The sequence below is a fragment of the Pantherophis guttatus genome, chromosome 2 (assembly GCF_059756535.1).
Source record: "Pantherophis guttatus breed Tessera chromosome 2, ASM5975653v1, whole genome shotgun sequence".
NCBI classification, from domain to species: Eukaryota; Metazoa; Chordata; class Lepidosauria; order Squamata; family Colubridae; genus Pantherophis; species Pantherophis guttatus.
In genome coordinates, this window is record NC_142064.1 from 244,480,005 (window position 1) to 244,497,235 (window position 17,231).

The window sequence follows — 17,231 nt, forward strand, 5'->3', positions numbered from 1 at the left end:
AGCACAACCCTGATGCGGCCCTCAGTGAAATCATGTTTGACACCCTTGTTCTATACCTATATAATTTTCCATTGACTTAAGGATGGAGTGGATAGTGGTATAAAATTAATCTATTCTTTTTGTAGTCCTCAACCACAATTGAGACCCAAATTTCTGCTGCTAAACGAGACAATTTTGTCCCATTTTATGACCTTTCTTGCCACAGTTGTTAAGTGAATCACTGTAGTTGTTAAGTCAGTAACACGATTAAGTGAATCTGGGTTCCCCATTGACTTCGCTTGTCGGAAGATCACCAGAGGTGATCACAAGACCCTGGGACGCTGCAATCGTCATAAATATGAGTCGCCAAGCATCTCATATTGCCAAGCATCTGAATTTTGATCACGTGACCATGGGGATGCTGCAATGGTCGTAAGTGTGAAAAATGGTCATAAGTCACTTTTTCAGCATCATTGTAACTTCGGTCAGTAAATGAACGGTTGTAAACCGAGGATTACCCGTATGTTGCCTCTTTGTAAGTTTGTCATGCTCATGTTCAAAATAGATGCGCATATTCAGTAAATACTTGCATTCGGAATACACAATTCATTGGATTCACCCTCCATTTGATTGAGAGGATTCTGTAATGTTGGCGATGATATTAGTGGGGCAACAAAGTCTATTCTTTAACTCCTTGGGAAGAGTGGGCTATCTATACTTTCCCTGTTATTTTTCATTCCTAAATGATGGCTGTGACGGAATGCTCGGTACGGAGAATACTCTTGAACAGAAGTGATGCACACCTTTTATTATTATTCATGCAAGACACTCCAGGTTGTTTTCATACTGCTAAATAGTTGTTTAGTCAACATGAACTGCAGAAAAATTGACTAAAGTGAGAAGGAAGCAAATCTGTTATTGGCTGGAGGAATACTGTTCCTAGACTCTGAGGGCTAACTAACCAGAAGAGAATATTGTAGGGCAGTGATGGCTAACCTTTTCCAGACCGAGTGCCGAAAGCGTGAGCGTGTGCACGTGAATACATGTGTGTGCGCCCGAACCCCCAAAATGCAATGCGTGCACGGCCCCCTGCACGCCCTTTCTCATGCATGAATGGCCCTGTGCATGCACGGCAGAGACCCAAAGACGAGCTGCCGGCAGGAGGCACGCACGCATGTGCAGTGGAGCTGAACTGGGGCAGCGGCTCGTGTGCCATCAGAGAGGGCACTGTGTGCCACTTCTGGCACGCGTGTCATAGGTTCGCAATCATGGCTGTAGGCGAATCGAGTTCATTTTGGCTCCGGAGCTACAGGAGGTAGCTAAATTCATACATGTGGAAAAGTCCAAATGTGTCTGCTTTTGATTCGTAGCTTGCTAAAGCATGGACTGGCATGCAAATGAACTAAGCTTTGCCTTGGATCTCCTAATGAACGTGCTGAATTTCAGTGATGATACTCCAAATTAACTGATTTTTATTATTAACAAAGAATAGAAACAAAAGCTTCTAATCTTTGCAGCCATAAGAGAGAAGGCATATGTAAGCCTAAGCCTGTTTTTTCTATGATAAGCCAGTTTATTGCTATAGTCAAATGCATCTATAAGACTAGTTAGAACATTAAAAAGTAAATCAGATTAATTTTTAAATGTTTAAATGCATATATATATTCATGAAATCACACCTAAGTCTGCCTTCCCAACATAAGAGTGGTGCCGATTGTAGAATATGGAGAGGTACGTATAGGATGTGTCTGCAATAAAGATAAGATATTTAAGTGCACATATAATAATAATACAAATAATTATACCAGTTTTCTGTCTTCCTTTTGTTTCCTATTTTCCTTTCCTTTTTCCTTTTACCCATTATTCATAGCCAGTTTTGTGTGGTGATTAAAGTGCTGGCTTAGTAACCAGGTGACTGTGAGTTCTAGTTCGGTCTTAGGCCTGAAAACCAACTTGGGTGACCTTGGGTTAGACCAGGCGTCAGCAACCTGCAGCTCTGGAGCCACATGTGGCTCTTTTACCCCTCTGCTGGGGCTCCCTGTCACTCAAAATACGTGTCGCAACCGCCAATGTGTGACACCTGCTGGCACGCGATTTATTGAGCTTTTCAACTTCCAGTAGGCCAACCATGGATAAATCCGAGAAAAGAAAAGTTTCAGAAGAAAACAGAACATTTAATTCAACTACCTATGCTAGTTTTGTGGCCACTCAAGAAATAGTCAGGCACAGGAAGGGTTTTGTGGCTCCCAGTGTTTTCTTTTCTGTGGGAAACGGGTCCAAATAGCTCTTTGAGTGTTTAAGGGTGCAGACTCCTGAGTTAGACACTCCAGAATGAGACAACTCTCCACAGCCAACTTGCTGCGACCAACTTCCCATGGGACAACTCGCTGCAGGACAATTTAACAATTCAATTTACCTATTTAAAATAAATAAACGATTATCTTAATTTTTGTCATTCACATTTCATTCTGTCCCTCCTTTTGTATCCTTTCTTTAATGATTCTATTCCATTTTTTAAAATATTAGTGTAACTCTTGTCCTGCAGAGAGTTGTCCCATGGCAAAACACCTCTCGCAGGGTTGTTTTTTGTCAGGAATATGAGGAGGAGGAAAGAGTATTAAATATGTTTGCTGCCTTGAGTTGTTTATAAAAAGAATACAGGGAATCCTCGACTTATGACAGTTGAGCCGAAAATTTCTGCTGCTAAGGCCAAGGTCCATAACTGGAAGTTGAGCATATGCTGCAAGGGGCGCCCATAAAATGGGTGTCATGGGAAAAGGAATCTGCGTAGCTAAGAAATTCTAGCAACAGGCAAAGGCCCTCCTGAGCAATGTTTTCGATGGCAGAGGATTGCAGGTGGCCATCGCAGCTAAAAATGGAGCTCAGGAGCCTGTTTTTGCTGGCAGAGTGCTCAGGCCACCACAGGTGCCCCCGACACGAGTGACATCAAGCTGGCCACGCCCATCCTATCCCCCCCGAGGTCAAACACAACCTTGATGCGGCCCTCAGTAAAATCGACTTTGACGCCCCTGCTCTAGATGGAAAAGTGCAGGTTTTGTATGTGGATTCAAAATTCAATCCTCAGGATCCCCATGAAAATACCTGCCTGAAAGCTTGTGGCACTGCTAAACACTCAGCATTGAAAAGATTGGCAAGATGGACCAATAATCTAGATTCCGTAAAGGTAGCATGTTGTGTTCCTATATACCGGAGCAAGGCAAGCTGACATAGGAACATATTGCACTGTCTCTAAACTCATGCAAGCAGGGATGTATGTAACTCTGAAGACATGCAGTAGATCAGCTCTTCCTCCTTTCTTTTAATTCAACTGGGTGGCAAAGAACCAAATCGTACAGAAGAAAACATTACCAACTTGTCTTTGTGACAGAACATTGAGTAGGTATAAAATCGCAATGGTCTCTATGCCAGGTTTTTGGTTTTTTTTTTTTTTTTGGTTTTTTTAAATCTTCCCTGCTTCTAAGATAAAAGCTTAATTTGATATTTTTGTAGTTATATAACAGTAATATTTTGTGACATTTTGTATTGTGACACTATAGATGAAATTGTCATCGGACTGACACCCTTTACTGTTTATTACTTAATTAGAACTGTTAACAACACTGCAGAGAAGCGTGCTAATCTGCCATCACATATTATGAAAACAACGTTATTGTTACAAACACCAACACCCACTCAACAGGATAGTTCTAAGATGGCAGTTTCTGTTAAAAAAGAGAGAGAGAGAGAGAGAGAAAGAGAAAGAGAGAAAACCTGATTTGTTTAATGGACACTTTAGCAGCGAAGAAAAAGAAGTTGATAGCAACTTCTAGCAATTATCTTTCGAAATGAAAATATTTGGTGTAGAATCAGTTTAATGGGGATTTTTTGGTTAACACGTTTTGGAATTGAAATTCACATAGTTGGGAAACAGTAACCACCATAAATGTTGAGCCCTTCAAATTTCTGAAGGTTAAATTTGTCCTCCTCTAAGGCTTTTGAAGAAAAGTGGCAATAGTCCACTGGCTCCCTCTGCTGGTTATTAACATGTTACTTGCCTGTCTAGACAAATTTACTCCTATCTTGCCCCCACAGCTCTCTCTTCAAGGGAACTGTATCTGCTTGTTACTATCTCATGCTTAGCGACTCATATGCCTCCTTTTGTCTTTCTTAGACAAAGGAAAATTCCCACTTGACCAAAATACAACGACCAAATCAAACATATTGATTAGAAACAAAGTCATCCATGTTATGGTAAAGTATTAAATACTCCAGTAAACGCTTACCTTATCTCTGAATTAATATACCCTTAACACAATAAAATAGATGTTCAAAGGTATTTATTTCTTGGAAATCTTCTCAAAGTCTGGTATTTGGCTCCAATTATAGTGACTGGTGATGTGATGCTCACGTTACTACTAATGATAAAAGCATAGGAATTACCGATTATGTGCCAGCAAGTTATTTGCAACTCTTAGCAGCAACACAAGATTTTCTCCACGATCTGTCTTTGACGTGGTCTTTTAGGTGTTCCAACAATGTAGTCACCACCACTGCAATTGAGTCCAACCATTTTGCTCCTGGTTGTTGTCTTCTTCTCTTCACTTCCTCCATTTCTAGCATGAGAGCCTTCTTCAAAGAGATAGATTGTTGCATAATAGGCCCAAATTAGAATAGTATGAACCTGGTAATGTGTGCCTCAAGTGATAACTCTGGATTGCTTTGTTTGCTGATCCATTGGTTTATTTTCTTGACTGTCTATGGTATTCTCCGGAGTCTTCTTCAAAACCAAAGTTTCAAAGTGTCAATGCGCTGCTTAATTACTCAGTTTTGTTATTGGTAGTGTTTACTGGTACAGATGAAGGTCCTAATCCTAAATAAAAAGGAATCTTATATTTCCCTTAAATTTTAGCTCTAAGGCCCTCCATGCTTCCTACCTACCAGGTATCATTTTTAAGATGCTCACCTGACAACCAGAAATCTGTGTCCCTAACATCACAATTCAGAAAGAATAAATACATAGTAACTCGTTAAGTATATTCCCTTGCTTTTAGCTATAGAAAATGTATAAAATGAAGGGCTTGTGCAAGTAATTTCAAGATAAAGGTAAAGGTTCCCCTCGCACATATGTGCTAGTTGTTCCCAACTCTAGGGGGCGGTGCTCATCTCCGTTTCAAAGCTGAAGAGCCAGAGCTGTCCAAAGACGTCTCCGTGGTCATGTGGCCGGCATGACTAAACACCAAAGGTGCACAGAACACTGTTACCTTCTCATCAAAGGTGGTCCTTATTTTTCTACTTGCATTTTTTATGTGCTTTCGAACTGGTAGGTTGGCAGAAGCTGGGACAAGTAACAAGAGCTCACCCCGTTACGTGGCACTACGGAGTCAAACCGCTGAACTGCCAATGTTTTGATCGACAAGCTCAGTGTCTTAGCCACTGAGCCACCACGTCCCTTGTATTTCAAGATACATTTGCTCTAAATATTTATTTTAACAAAATAACTCCACAATCTGATATTAGAGCATGTTGTTGAATGATTAACAATTAATTCCAAACCCAAAGTTGGATAAGTCTAACAAGCCTACAAAATCAAATTGTAAGCTTGATTCAACCTGAAATATTCTAAGAGAGCACTCTAATATTTGGTCATAGAATTTGTATTTCCATCCAAATCTGACACAGAATAACCTAGAGCAGGACTGTCAAACTAGTGGCCCGTGGGACAGATGCGTCACGCACTGGCCACGCCCATGCCCGGTTTAGCGAAGGGGAAGAAAGTCCCAAAACATCATGTGATGACGCCGTGACGATGCGAGTTTGACACCACTGACCTAGAGGATGTGCAAATTCAATGGGTCCTATTTGAGTCTTCATCATCCAATTTTCTACTGAGTCCTTAAGTCTATGCTACATACCAATGATCTATACATGTCATTAAGAAAATCCTTTTATGGGACAATAAGGCAAGTTAGTACTTTCTATACTTTTATTGGGAAAAAGGCATCTCTCCATAGCAAAAGTGAAGGACAAGTAACAGATTACATTATTTCTCATCTTAACTGAGTAACTGAACAGTGGAGTGTACATCCTGCACTGTGTTGTTCATATTTGAGATCAAAGTCACTTCCATGTAGCTAACAGGTCTTTAGGGAAGAACTCTTCAATGCAGATTTAGAATTGAGTATCTTACCCAACAAATATTTAAAAGAATTATTTAACAATCCACCAATCTGAAGCTTGAATAAATTCCCCCATGGACATGGTTCCGTTTTTGTTTCCTATTTATCTTGGTACTGATCTTATGTGCTGAATTGTTGATGTGATTTTTTTTTAAAACCAATTGGGGCTTGTGTTCTTCCTAAAAAAAATGGCTCCCACTTAGGGATGGATTCTTCTACTTTGGCCCAGTAAAGAGTCTAGGAAAAAAAAATACAACACGACATGCAATTTAACTGCTTCACAATATAACCTATTATTTACCAGCACAACAGCAAAAGGATCTGAACATATGAAACATTTTTACAGTTTGCTTTATGTTTGAAGTAATTGAGAAAAGGCCAAACTACTTATTGCTAAATCTTAAATCCCTCAATTATACAGTATAATGGAGATTGGAAGGAACTCACTACCTAGAGTAAATATGCGATAATTGGATGTGCCCTCTTGTGGTGAATAATGTATTAGAAAGGTAATCCTTCAATTTCATAATTGTTTCTTTGAGACAGATAGCTTTTTTTTCTGAACCATGAGGACTGTCCATAAGGACAGTCATGAATGCTATTGGTTTAAAGAAAGTTTATGTTCTTTAAATCTACAATGTCAAGGGAATAGTACAAATTCAGAAATCTGTTCAAGGTTCCATGAGATTTGCTGGCATGAAAAACTGATATTCTGCGATCCATTGTTAAAATGTAGATCTTGACATTAAAGAATAGGTCCCCTTGTCCACTAACTTTAGACTTGCCCTAATAGCCCCTGAATTAAGTTATTATTACCTTTTTACCTCACTTTTTTTCTTCTTTCATTTTCAGAGGGCAATAAAATAATCTCAATTATATATAAATCTCAAAACCAGAGCATTGGTGCTGGTGGAAGAGATCTTGCTTGATTCATATTTCTGCTTAAAAATTATTTATGGAAGTAGCCCAAACAAATATTAATTTGCCGCCCAACAAACAATAGCCTAATATTTTAAACTAATAAATATTTTTTCCTTGAAGAATTACCTAAACCATCAGTCTCATCCTTCCTTTCTCTCAATAACTCATTTTTTTAAATGAGTTGCATTCCCATTTCTAAACTGTCTCCATTTGTCAATCATTCTTATTCCATTTTCTTCCTGTCCATCATTGTTGCTCTCATACGTCTTGTGCAAAACCCATCCAATGTTTGCCGCTGTGAAAATGCTGATTCATCCTCAAATATTGTCTTTAGCTTTTGAAGTATTTAGAGCTGGAGGTGGGGGGGAATGATGTCCCTCTTCTCTCTATACTGAATTTCAGAGGAAACATGGAACTGATCTGTCTCTTTTTATTTATTTTTTATTTGGTAGATTTTTTAAATCTCACCTTTATTGTTTTTATATATAATGCAAGGCAGAAAACATATCTAATACTCTGTCATGAAAATGACCTGGAACAAGCACTGACAGAGATGGAGAGGCCGGCTCCATTGGCCTTGGAGGAAACTGGGAAGGGCAGAGTCAGTCCAGGCAAGGCTTTTCTGAATTAGTAAGGCCTGCAGATAGGGAGAGCTCAGGAGAAGAGCAAGGACTACCCCCTCCTGATCCGAGAGCAAGGAGGGAAGAGAGACGGCGAGATCAAAGCAGATTGAGCCGGCTACGAGGGAGGAGAGTGCCCCGCCCCCTTTCACAAGGCACACCTGGGGATTGAGATATAAGGAGGTGCCGGTGGGAGGGGCATTTGTCGGGAACAAGCGTTGAATCTGTGGAGCCTTGTGTGCACTTGCCAAAGCCTGAAGATTGCTGTATTCTGTCTGGTGGGGCTTGCCAGTTTGCCTGCTTCGCTGAACTTCTTGCTCTGGTTACTGTTTAGGTAACATGGCTTATTGGACTGCTGGCCCTGATTAATGTTTGGGCTAACCTGGCTTATTGGTTGCCGGTGGTCTTTCGGATCCGCTTCAAGATGCTGGTACTTACCTATAAAGCCCTACATGGCATGGGCCCAGGGTATTTGCAGGATCACCTCCTACTGGCCTCCCACCGCCCAGCGCGTTCACATAGGGCTGCCCTCCTCCGGGTGCCATCGGCCAAACAATGTGGCGCCCAGGATGAGGGCGTTCTCTGTGGCCGCACCGACCCTCTGGAATGAATTACCCACTGAGCTCTGGACGGTCCCCGACCTCCACTCTTTCCACGGTGGCCTGAAGACATGGCTTTTTCAGCAAATCTCCTGATCTGCTGGGAGTTTTTTAGCTTTAACTGTTGGGGATTTTAATTGGATTATTTTAGCATTAAATTATTGTTTTGTTGTTTTATTGTTGTGAGCGGCCCTGAGTCCTTCGGGAGAAGGGCGGCATATAAATATGAATAAAATAAAAAATAAAAAAAATAAATTGGACTGCTGGCCCTGGTTGCTGTTTGGTTACTGGACTACTTGCAACCAGAGCAGTGGTGAAATTCAAATTTTTTTACTACCGGTTCTGTGGGCGTGGCTTGGTGGGCGTGGTGTGGCTTGGTGGGCATGGCAGGGGAAGTATACTGCAAAATCTCCATTCCCACCCCACTCTTTTACCAGCCAGAGGTGGTATTTGCCGGTTCTCTGAACTACTCAAAATTTCCGCTACCGGTTCTCCAGAACCTGTCAGAACCTGCTGGATTTCACCCCTGAACCAGAGGCTTCTGAAGGTGCATGTGAGAGTTTTGCTCCAGGACTTGTAGTGAATGTGGGAATGTTTGGGGGCACAGTTGGAGCAATAAAGGGGAGTTAGACCTGTTCTCTGGTTGTGTTGCTTTCGTACCACACCCTGGGTCATCACATACTCCTTCCTCCTCCTATTTTCCCCACAACAGTAACTCCATGAAGTGGGTGGGGTTGAGAGAAAGTGACTGGCCTGGAGTCACCAAGCTGGCTTTCATGCCCAAGATGGGACTAGAATTCACATTTTCCTGGTTTCTAGGCCAGCAGTTTAGACCAAACTGGCTCTGCTTATATTATAGATGTTTAAGATATTTCTGAAGCGCAATATGGTATGATTGAGTTTTAGCACTGTTTCTAAACTTGGAAATGTGGGAGAGGGCAAAGAATTGTACCACTTACATATTATGCTTTGGGAGTCAATTTTGAGGACATTCAAAATGTAACAGTGCAACTGAGAGGCCAAAGCTGAAATAAATACTATGGCCATTTTCCTACAGTACTGGTAGTCCTTGAGTTATGACCACAATTGATTTATATTGCTAAGTGAAACATTTGCTAAGTGAGTTTGCCCCATTTTACGACTTTTCTTGCCCCAGTTGTTAAGTGAGTCATTGCATTTGTTAAGTTAGTAACATGGCTGTTAAGTGAATTTGGCTTCCCCATTGACTTTGCTCATCAGAAGGTCGCAAAAGCTGATCCCAGGACACTGCAACCGTCATAAATATGAGGCAGTTAACAAGTGTCTGCATTTTGATCATGTGACCATGGGGATGCTGCAACAGTCGTAAGTTTGAAAAATGGTCACAAGTCACTTTTTTCAGTGCCGTTGTAACCTTGAACGGTCACTGAATGAACTGTTGTAAGTCGAGGACTTCCTGTACAAGTTTTTTTTTTAAAGAATGGCTTTTATTTATCTTGATGAAAACAATCCCAATATAGGTAGTCCTTCACTTATAACCATTCATTTAGCGACCATTTGAAGGTACAGTGGCCCTGAAAAAAGTGACTTACAACTGGTCCTCACCCTTATGACTGTCACAGCATCCCCATGGTCAGGTGGTCAAAACTGAGGCACTTGGCAACTGGCATGAAGTTACGATGGCAGTGTCCTGGGGTCAAATGATCACCATTTGTGCTCTTGCCAGCCAGCTTCCAACAAGCAAAGTCAATGGGGGACACCAGATTCTATCGATGACCCTATGATTCACTTAACAGCTGCAGTGATCTGCTTAACAACCATGGCAAAAAAAAGGCTGTAAAAATCAAGTGCAATTCGCTTAATCATAGCCTTGCTTAGCAATTCTGATTCCAACTGTGGTTATATGACGAAGTTTACCTGTATATAAAACGAGGGGATGGAAAAACCTTGGAAAGCTTTCAGTTCTCACAATGAAATGAACATTGCACTGAAATGACAGAAACTGATATTGAACTGAAATTAGGAGACAGCCTTTATTTTGATAAAAGGGGCCTTGAGAGTATACTGAAGATACAATCATCATTGCATTTCTAAAAAAAAGACTAATTTCATTTAGCAGCAAGATGAAGAAAAGAACTTGAGATACCAGCATTAAAGACAATAAGTACTTGAGAAATTGTTTTGGACTTACTTCAAGGTTAACAATTTCAGGGTGGAGAAGCAGGTGCTCTCTGGATTGTAGATTTTTCGCTGCTGCCTCAATATCCTGCAACATACAGAGAATCTTTTGAAAAGACGGACGTTTCCAGAAATGACATCCCCACTTCATTTTCCTTTTTAGTAACTATGAAAATAGAAGTAATATTCTAGCCATACAAGTTGTAATTAATATAAGTCATACCAGCAAATATAGACAAAAAGAGACAGATCTAGGTTTCTAAGTTGCTTACAATCTAAAGAGAGAAAGAAAAGGGGGGAAATCCTGCCCCCGGTCATCAGTATGGCATTTATTAGGTCAGTTTCCAGTACGTTTCTAAGCCTTTAAACCCCCATAAAATTTAGGACTAGTATATTTATTACTGGTAAATATATTAATTTGTGAAGCATAGTGGGTGTAGCTAAAGCTTCAGCTAAACTGCCCACCAGGTTTTCAGGGGAAACTCTAAACTCCCCCTGTAACCCAACAGGGTCAGAGGTTGCCAGCAGTGGGCCAATCTAATGGACCCAATCTTTAGCAGGAGGGTTGCACTAGTGAGCTGAAAGGGATGCTGGCTAGGGAATGCTGGCAGATGAAGTCTGATAGTAATGTCCTCTAAAACTAGATCACACACAAGACACAAACAAGAACTAATCTGCAACCTCTGGCATATGCCAGGCCCTCAGTAACTTGGAACAGGTTAATATTTGCTATGGAGGCTATAAACTCTTCATCTCAACAGCGTGATCATCGTCTTTTAACGAACCCATAATCCCTGGCGGGGTGAAGTCTGGGCAAGTAAATGAGCTAGCAGTGTGTTTACTGGCCGGATGTCCTTCCTGTTGCCAATGCAGAGTTTTGTTCAGCAGATATATTCTCATTGTGCCCAGAGAGAGAAATATCTGCTCTACCTAGGATCAAACTCACAGCCTCTTCTGATTGTGAGGCGAGAGCTCCACCTCTAGGCCACCACACCACTCCAAACAGCATCTCAACAGCATGAAGGTGACAAATTAAAGTTCTCCAAGGCTAAGAGGCTCAGGGTCTTTATAGCCATACTGAAAATAAAATGCAGAAACTCAGGCAACGATGAAGCTGTGCAACATCAATGATAGCACACCAGTAGCAAGCTCAACTATTCCTTAAATGAATTAATAAATATAAATGTCAGCTGTCCCTACTTGGTCTGTTAGGAAAGAAAGACTCTCGAGTCCATAGTCAGAAAATATACTTTACTAAAGCCAAGTGGTTACAGTGAAGCAAAGCCAGATCTAAAGTTTCACGCCCAAAGCTCTGGTTAACTTTTCCCTCTTCCCACTTTTTTTTGAGAAACAGCCCCTTGATTGGCGGGCAAATTGGTGGTCCATTCCATGGTATGATCTTGGAGCTGCTTACACCCAGGACAGTACAAAATTTAGTTTCAATTCCCCTTATGCTAGCCCCCTCCTTCTTATCCTATTCAGCAGCTCCCCACCACCACCACCACCATTGCCTATGGCAGACTTGCAAAGCAAAGCAATTTTACAGCTTGGATGGAAGTCCTGACAATAATAAACAAAATAAGCTATTCCAGGGTGCCTAATCTATTGGAATCAGCAGACCCACAGGAAATATTAAGAGCACATTATATATTTTCTCACAAAACACTTCTTATTTGGGCCATTACTCCCTGCAAAAGCACCTGTAAATCAGTCAACATTTATTTTAAACACAGGTTGTAACATAAGACACAAAGCACTTGGGTTGCCAATGAATTTCACTTTCTCTCTGTCTCTGTCTCTCTCTCTCACACACACACACATACAAAAGGACAGGGTTGCAGTCCCCTTTCATTTTCGCTTTCCAAAAACGTTGCTGAGATATATGTAGCAACAATTTTTTGGGGGGAAATAACTATTAGGCTTGAGACTAGCCCTCTTAATTATTTCTTGAATTTACATGACACTAACCCCATAAATATGCACAAAAGCTTACAATAAAATTCAAACACCCACACTTTTAAAAAAAGAATCATTTTAAAAAAAAAAGAATAAAAATTTGGCATTCCTATCTAATCCCTGTTTCAAGCTAGGTTTGCAGGCACTTTTACAATCTGAAACCAATTGCAATGTTTGTTGTCAAATTCTTTTCATCTTGCATCCTGTGTTTATGCCTTTGTTAAGAATTTATTTTGTTTTGAATTCTTCTATAGGATAATTAAGTAATGAAGCCTCCACAACTGAGGGAGCATATAAACCAATTAAATAAACCGCCTCGGAAGACTGGAAGTATAAATGCTAAGAAATAAAATATCAACAGGAAATAAATAAGAGCAAATTCAGCTATAATTATGTAATTTTGAACTCCCTGCAGTTTAATGCCACTTCAGAAACACATCATTAAGTGTACAAGTGGCAATTTTTTGCTCCAATTCAACAGTGGATTTGCTCATCTAACGAAGTTAAAACAAACTTTTAAAAAATAGGTTAAGAACTATTTTAAACTTCTACCAGGGATGAAATGCCACGGTTCGGACCGGATCGCCCAATCTGGTAGCGATGGCGGCGGGTGGTTTGGAGAACCGGTAGCAAAAATCCCTGCGCCCCCACCATGCCCAGGTGAGCCGCACGATCATCAGAGGGTTTTTTTTTTATTTTACTTTTCAACGCATTTTTTTCTGCAACCTCTTGGCCGAAGAGGTGGTAAAAAAAAATGCTTTGAAAAGTCTCTGACGATCCCAGCTGAGTTGCCTGATCGGCAGAGGCTTTTCAAAGCATTAGAAAAAATGCTTTGAAAAGTTTTTTTTTTAAAAAGTTGACCACGCCCACTCAGTCACATTATCCCCCCCCACCAAGCCACACCCACAGAACCGGTAGTAACTAATTTTACATTTCACCCCTGACTTCTACCCATAGTTTTCATTAATCTCTTACTCGTGGGAAATCGAAATTTAGCAGTGTAGTCAAACAGTGTTCTGGTGGTAGGAAAAAGGGATTTTGGAGATTTCATACAACTGATCTAAACCTCAAATAATGTAAAAATTAATTTACATTTTTTTTACACAAAAACCCCAAAAATGTAAAAACTCTGAAACATGTAAATTACATGTTTTAGAGTTCAGACCTATTCTGTCAACAAGAGGACTAGTATAGTTGGAAAAGCGCACAGAATCAGAATCAGAAGAAAAAAAAAACCCAGAACATTTAATTATAAATGGTAAGTTTATTGGATTTGATAGCTATGCTGATCTAATGAATGGGTGTTTTAACGATGGGGTGTCACCAGGAGAATGTCACAATAATTCCCAGAAGAAATTTCTCAAAAGAACTTCCAATAATTTCCAAACCATGGTGGTGCTAAAGAATGCAATTATTGATACAGATTTTGAAAGTACCAAGCTAGAATGAGTATAACAAATAGAGTAACTGTTTGGAATATGGTTAAAAGGAAAAGCTACCCTAATGTAAAGACTGAGAAATGTGGAGCAAATTTACTGTAGATGGAAATGAAAAAAACCATCACTGTCAGAGAGATTTTGAGCGTGTGTGTGGAGGGACAGGAGTGGGAGAAATACAAATAACGTCCTCCTTCCCATATACAGGTAGTCCTTGACCTATGACACCATTGGGATCAGAATTTCCATTGCTAAGCAAGCCAGTTGTTAAGCGAGTCATGGCCAATTTTAAGACCTTTTTGCTAGGGCTGTTAAACAAATCACTGCAGTTGTTAAGTGAATCATGTGTTCATTAAGTGAATCCAGATCCTGTTGTGGTCCGCCAGCAGCCTGCGGAGCTGGCAGCGGAATTGGACAGTGAGGAGGCTGGGGAGGACCATGGGCCAGTCCTGGAGTCTGGGGAAAGCTCGACGAGGGCTCTGAGTCGGAGGCAGAGATGGGACCAGGGCCATCTGGGAGTTATGCGCGGATTCTGGAGGCTCCAGAGTCGGACAGCAGAGAGGCAGAGGAACAGGAGGAGCCTGTTCCTAGTGCACGCATGCACAGAGCTGCCAGAAGGCAAGAACAGTTAAAACAAAAGGAACGAATCGGGAGTAAGGCCTGGAGATGATTGGCCCCTCCCATAAGGCTTAAAAGAAGAGCAAAGCCCTGTGGGCCCTTTGCAGGAAAGCAACGTTGTTAATTCTGTTCCCAGTCGGCATCTCTGTTTGATTCTGGACTCCGTGTGGCTTTGCCAAGTAGGTCTTTGGCAGTGTGTCAAGGGAGGTAAAGGTTGGTGATTATCCCGAAGGACTTCTCCCGAAGGACTTTTTGCAACTAATTGGGACTCAGCTGTGAATGAAAGTAATTGACAGCTGTTGCAATAAAAGAGGTTTTTGGGACTACTCGTGTGTTTTAATGACTCAGTAAGCCTAGGTCACAACAGCTCCTTCCATTGACTTGGCTTGTTGGAAGCTGGCTGGGAAGGTTGCAAATAGTGATCACATGACCACCAGGTGCAGCAACCATTGTAAATATATTTCCATTGCCCTTCTGAACCAGTAATTGTAGGGATACTGTGATAAATGATAAGTGCAAGGACAGGCCGTAAGCCACTTTTTTCAATTCTGTTGTAACTTTGAACGCTAAGAGAATGATTGTAAGTCAAGGACTACTTATAATACCGTACAATCCAACTGACATTGGACTTAATGCTGATACATAGCTAAATGTCTATGGAGATTCTCAGTCATCCAGGTCATGGTTGTCCCAAAGGTGCTTTTTTCAAGAGGCAACTGGACTTTCTGTTTTTTCTCTGAAAATGTTTCGCGTCTCGTCCAAGAAGCTTCTTCAGCTCCTTCAGGCTTTCTCATCCTGGAAGCTGAAGAAGCTTCTTGCATAAGAAGCAAAATGTCTTCAAAGAAAAGCAAGAAAGTCCAGTTGCCTCTTGAAAAAAGCACCTTTGGGACTTAAAAGGAGATGGTCTGCAACACTATGCAGTCAGTTCCTGCAATACTATGTCAGTGATGTAGTTAAGGGTCAAACTCTAGAACAATGTTTCTCAACCTCAGCAACTTTAAGAAATCTGGATTTCAACCCTCAGAATTCCCCAATCAGTAGGCTGGCTAGGGAATTCTGGGAGACGAATTCCAGCCATCTTAAAGTGGCAGAGGTTGGGTAACACTGTTCCAGAAACTAATCTTGTTAATCCCAAACCAAAATCTGCAATCTTTCTGTAGCTACATGGTGGCTAGAAGGCAGCTCTGCTTGGGTGTGCTTCATATGATCTCTTGTCAGGATTATGTAAATACCTGTTCCAGGGAACAATTGCAACATTACACCAATGCTCACCCTTGGAAAGGTTGTGTTTACACCGTGGTATATAGAAAATGGGCCTTATGAGCCACAGTGGCGCAGTGGTTAGAGTTCAGTACTGCAGGCTACTTCTGCTGACTGCCAGCTACCTGTAATTTGGCAGTTCGAATCTCACCAGGCTCAAGGTTGATTCAGCCTTCCATCCTTCCGAGGTAGGTAAAATGAGGACCCAAATTGTTGGTGGCGTTTTGCTGACTCTGTAAACCGCTTAGAGAGGGGTCTAAAAGCACCGTAAAGCGGTATATAATCTAAGTGAGATTGCTATCTGCATCACCGCAATAATCTAAATCTTGGATGATAATACACTAGAACACAGAGGGGAATAAGAGTAGCCATCATTATGGAAAAAAGTTCCATTGTCAAAGAAAACTTAAAGGAGCTGACAGAGGACAAACATCCCATGATAGACTTGTTTATTATACAGCAGATTTCTCTTCTGCAATGTAAGACAGGACTAGATTTAATTGTTAAATCACAGAAATCTAGATTTCAGGTGAATACAAGTAGTCCTCGACTTACAACAGTTCATTTATCGACCGTTCAAAGTTACAACAGCACTGAATAAAGTGATTTATGACCATTTTTCACCGTTACATCATCCCCATGTGATCAAAATGCAGACTCTTGGCAACTGGTTCATATTTATGACGGTTGCTGTGTCCCAGGGTCATGTGATCACTGTGCGATCTTCTGACAAGCAAAGTCAATGGGTAAGCCAGATTCACTTAACAACCGGGTTACTAACTCAACAACTGCAGTGATTCACTTAAGAACTGTGGCAAGAAAGGTTGGAAAATGGGGCAAAATTCACTTAACAAATGCTTCACTTAGCAACAGAAGTTTTGGGCTCAATTGGTAAGCCGAGTATTACTCCCTGTATTAGGAGACACATCCTGACAGGAGGCCTTATTCAGTCAGTAATGGAACCAATTGCTGTACTAAAAAAAAAAAAAAAAAAAAAAAAAGGAGGAGTCTCCCTTGCAGGGGGAACTGCACAACACTGGGAATGGCGTGATGGCGAACCTATGGCATGTGTGCCACAGGTGGCACATGGAGCCATATTGGTGGGCATGCGAGCATTGCCCTAACTCAGCTCTGGCGCATGCCAGCTGCTTTTCGAACCTTCCGGGCCCACCGGAAGTCAGGAAACGGGCTGTTTCCGGCCTCCGAAGGGGGTGGGGAAGGCCCTTTTCACCCTCCTCAGTCTACTAAAAAGGCTCTGGAGCCTGGGGAAAGCAAAAAACATGCCTACCGGGCCATCGCGTGCCAAAAGCAGGAGGAACGCGGGGGTGGTCACACCCGTATGTGCGGTGGGGTGGGGCGCACTGAATTATGGGTGTGGGCACGCGCGCATGTGACCCCCCCCTGCGCTCTCCCTGCTTTTGGCACACGACGACAAAAAGATTAGCCATCACTGATAAAGTAGCTTCAAATGTTTTGCCACAAGCAAAGGGGTTGCATTATGTAGCCAAC

At 41.4% G+C, this 17,231-nt stretch overlaps 1 protein-coding gene across 3 annotated transcripts in view; it reads right to left on the bottom strand.

Moving 5' to 3' along the window:
* Positions 1 to 1,574: 1,574 nt before the first annotated feature.
* CEP15 (centrosomal protein 15) overlaps positions 1,575 to 17,231 on the bottom strand; it is a 30,396-nt gene continuing 14,739 nt past the window's right edge. For 2 of the 3 annotated variants that reach the window (XM_034408795.3, XM_034408796.3), the window contains exons 4-5: positions 10,466 to 10,540; positions 4,302 to 6,392 (exon numbers count right to left, since the gene is read on the bottom strand). In XM_034408795.3, the coding sequence (XP_034264686.1) occupies positions 6,276 to 6,392; positions 10,466 to 10,540 (192 nt within the window). In that variant the 3' untranslated portion in view covers positions 4,302 to 6,275. Of the gene's footprint in view, positions 1,728 to 4,301; positions 6,393 to 10,465; positions 10,541 to 17,231 lie in introns of those variants that run through there. The other variant, XM_034408797.3, reaches the window with a different exon arrangement.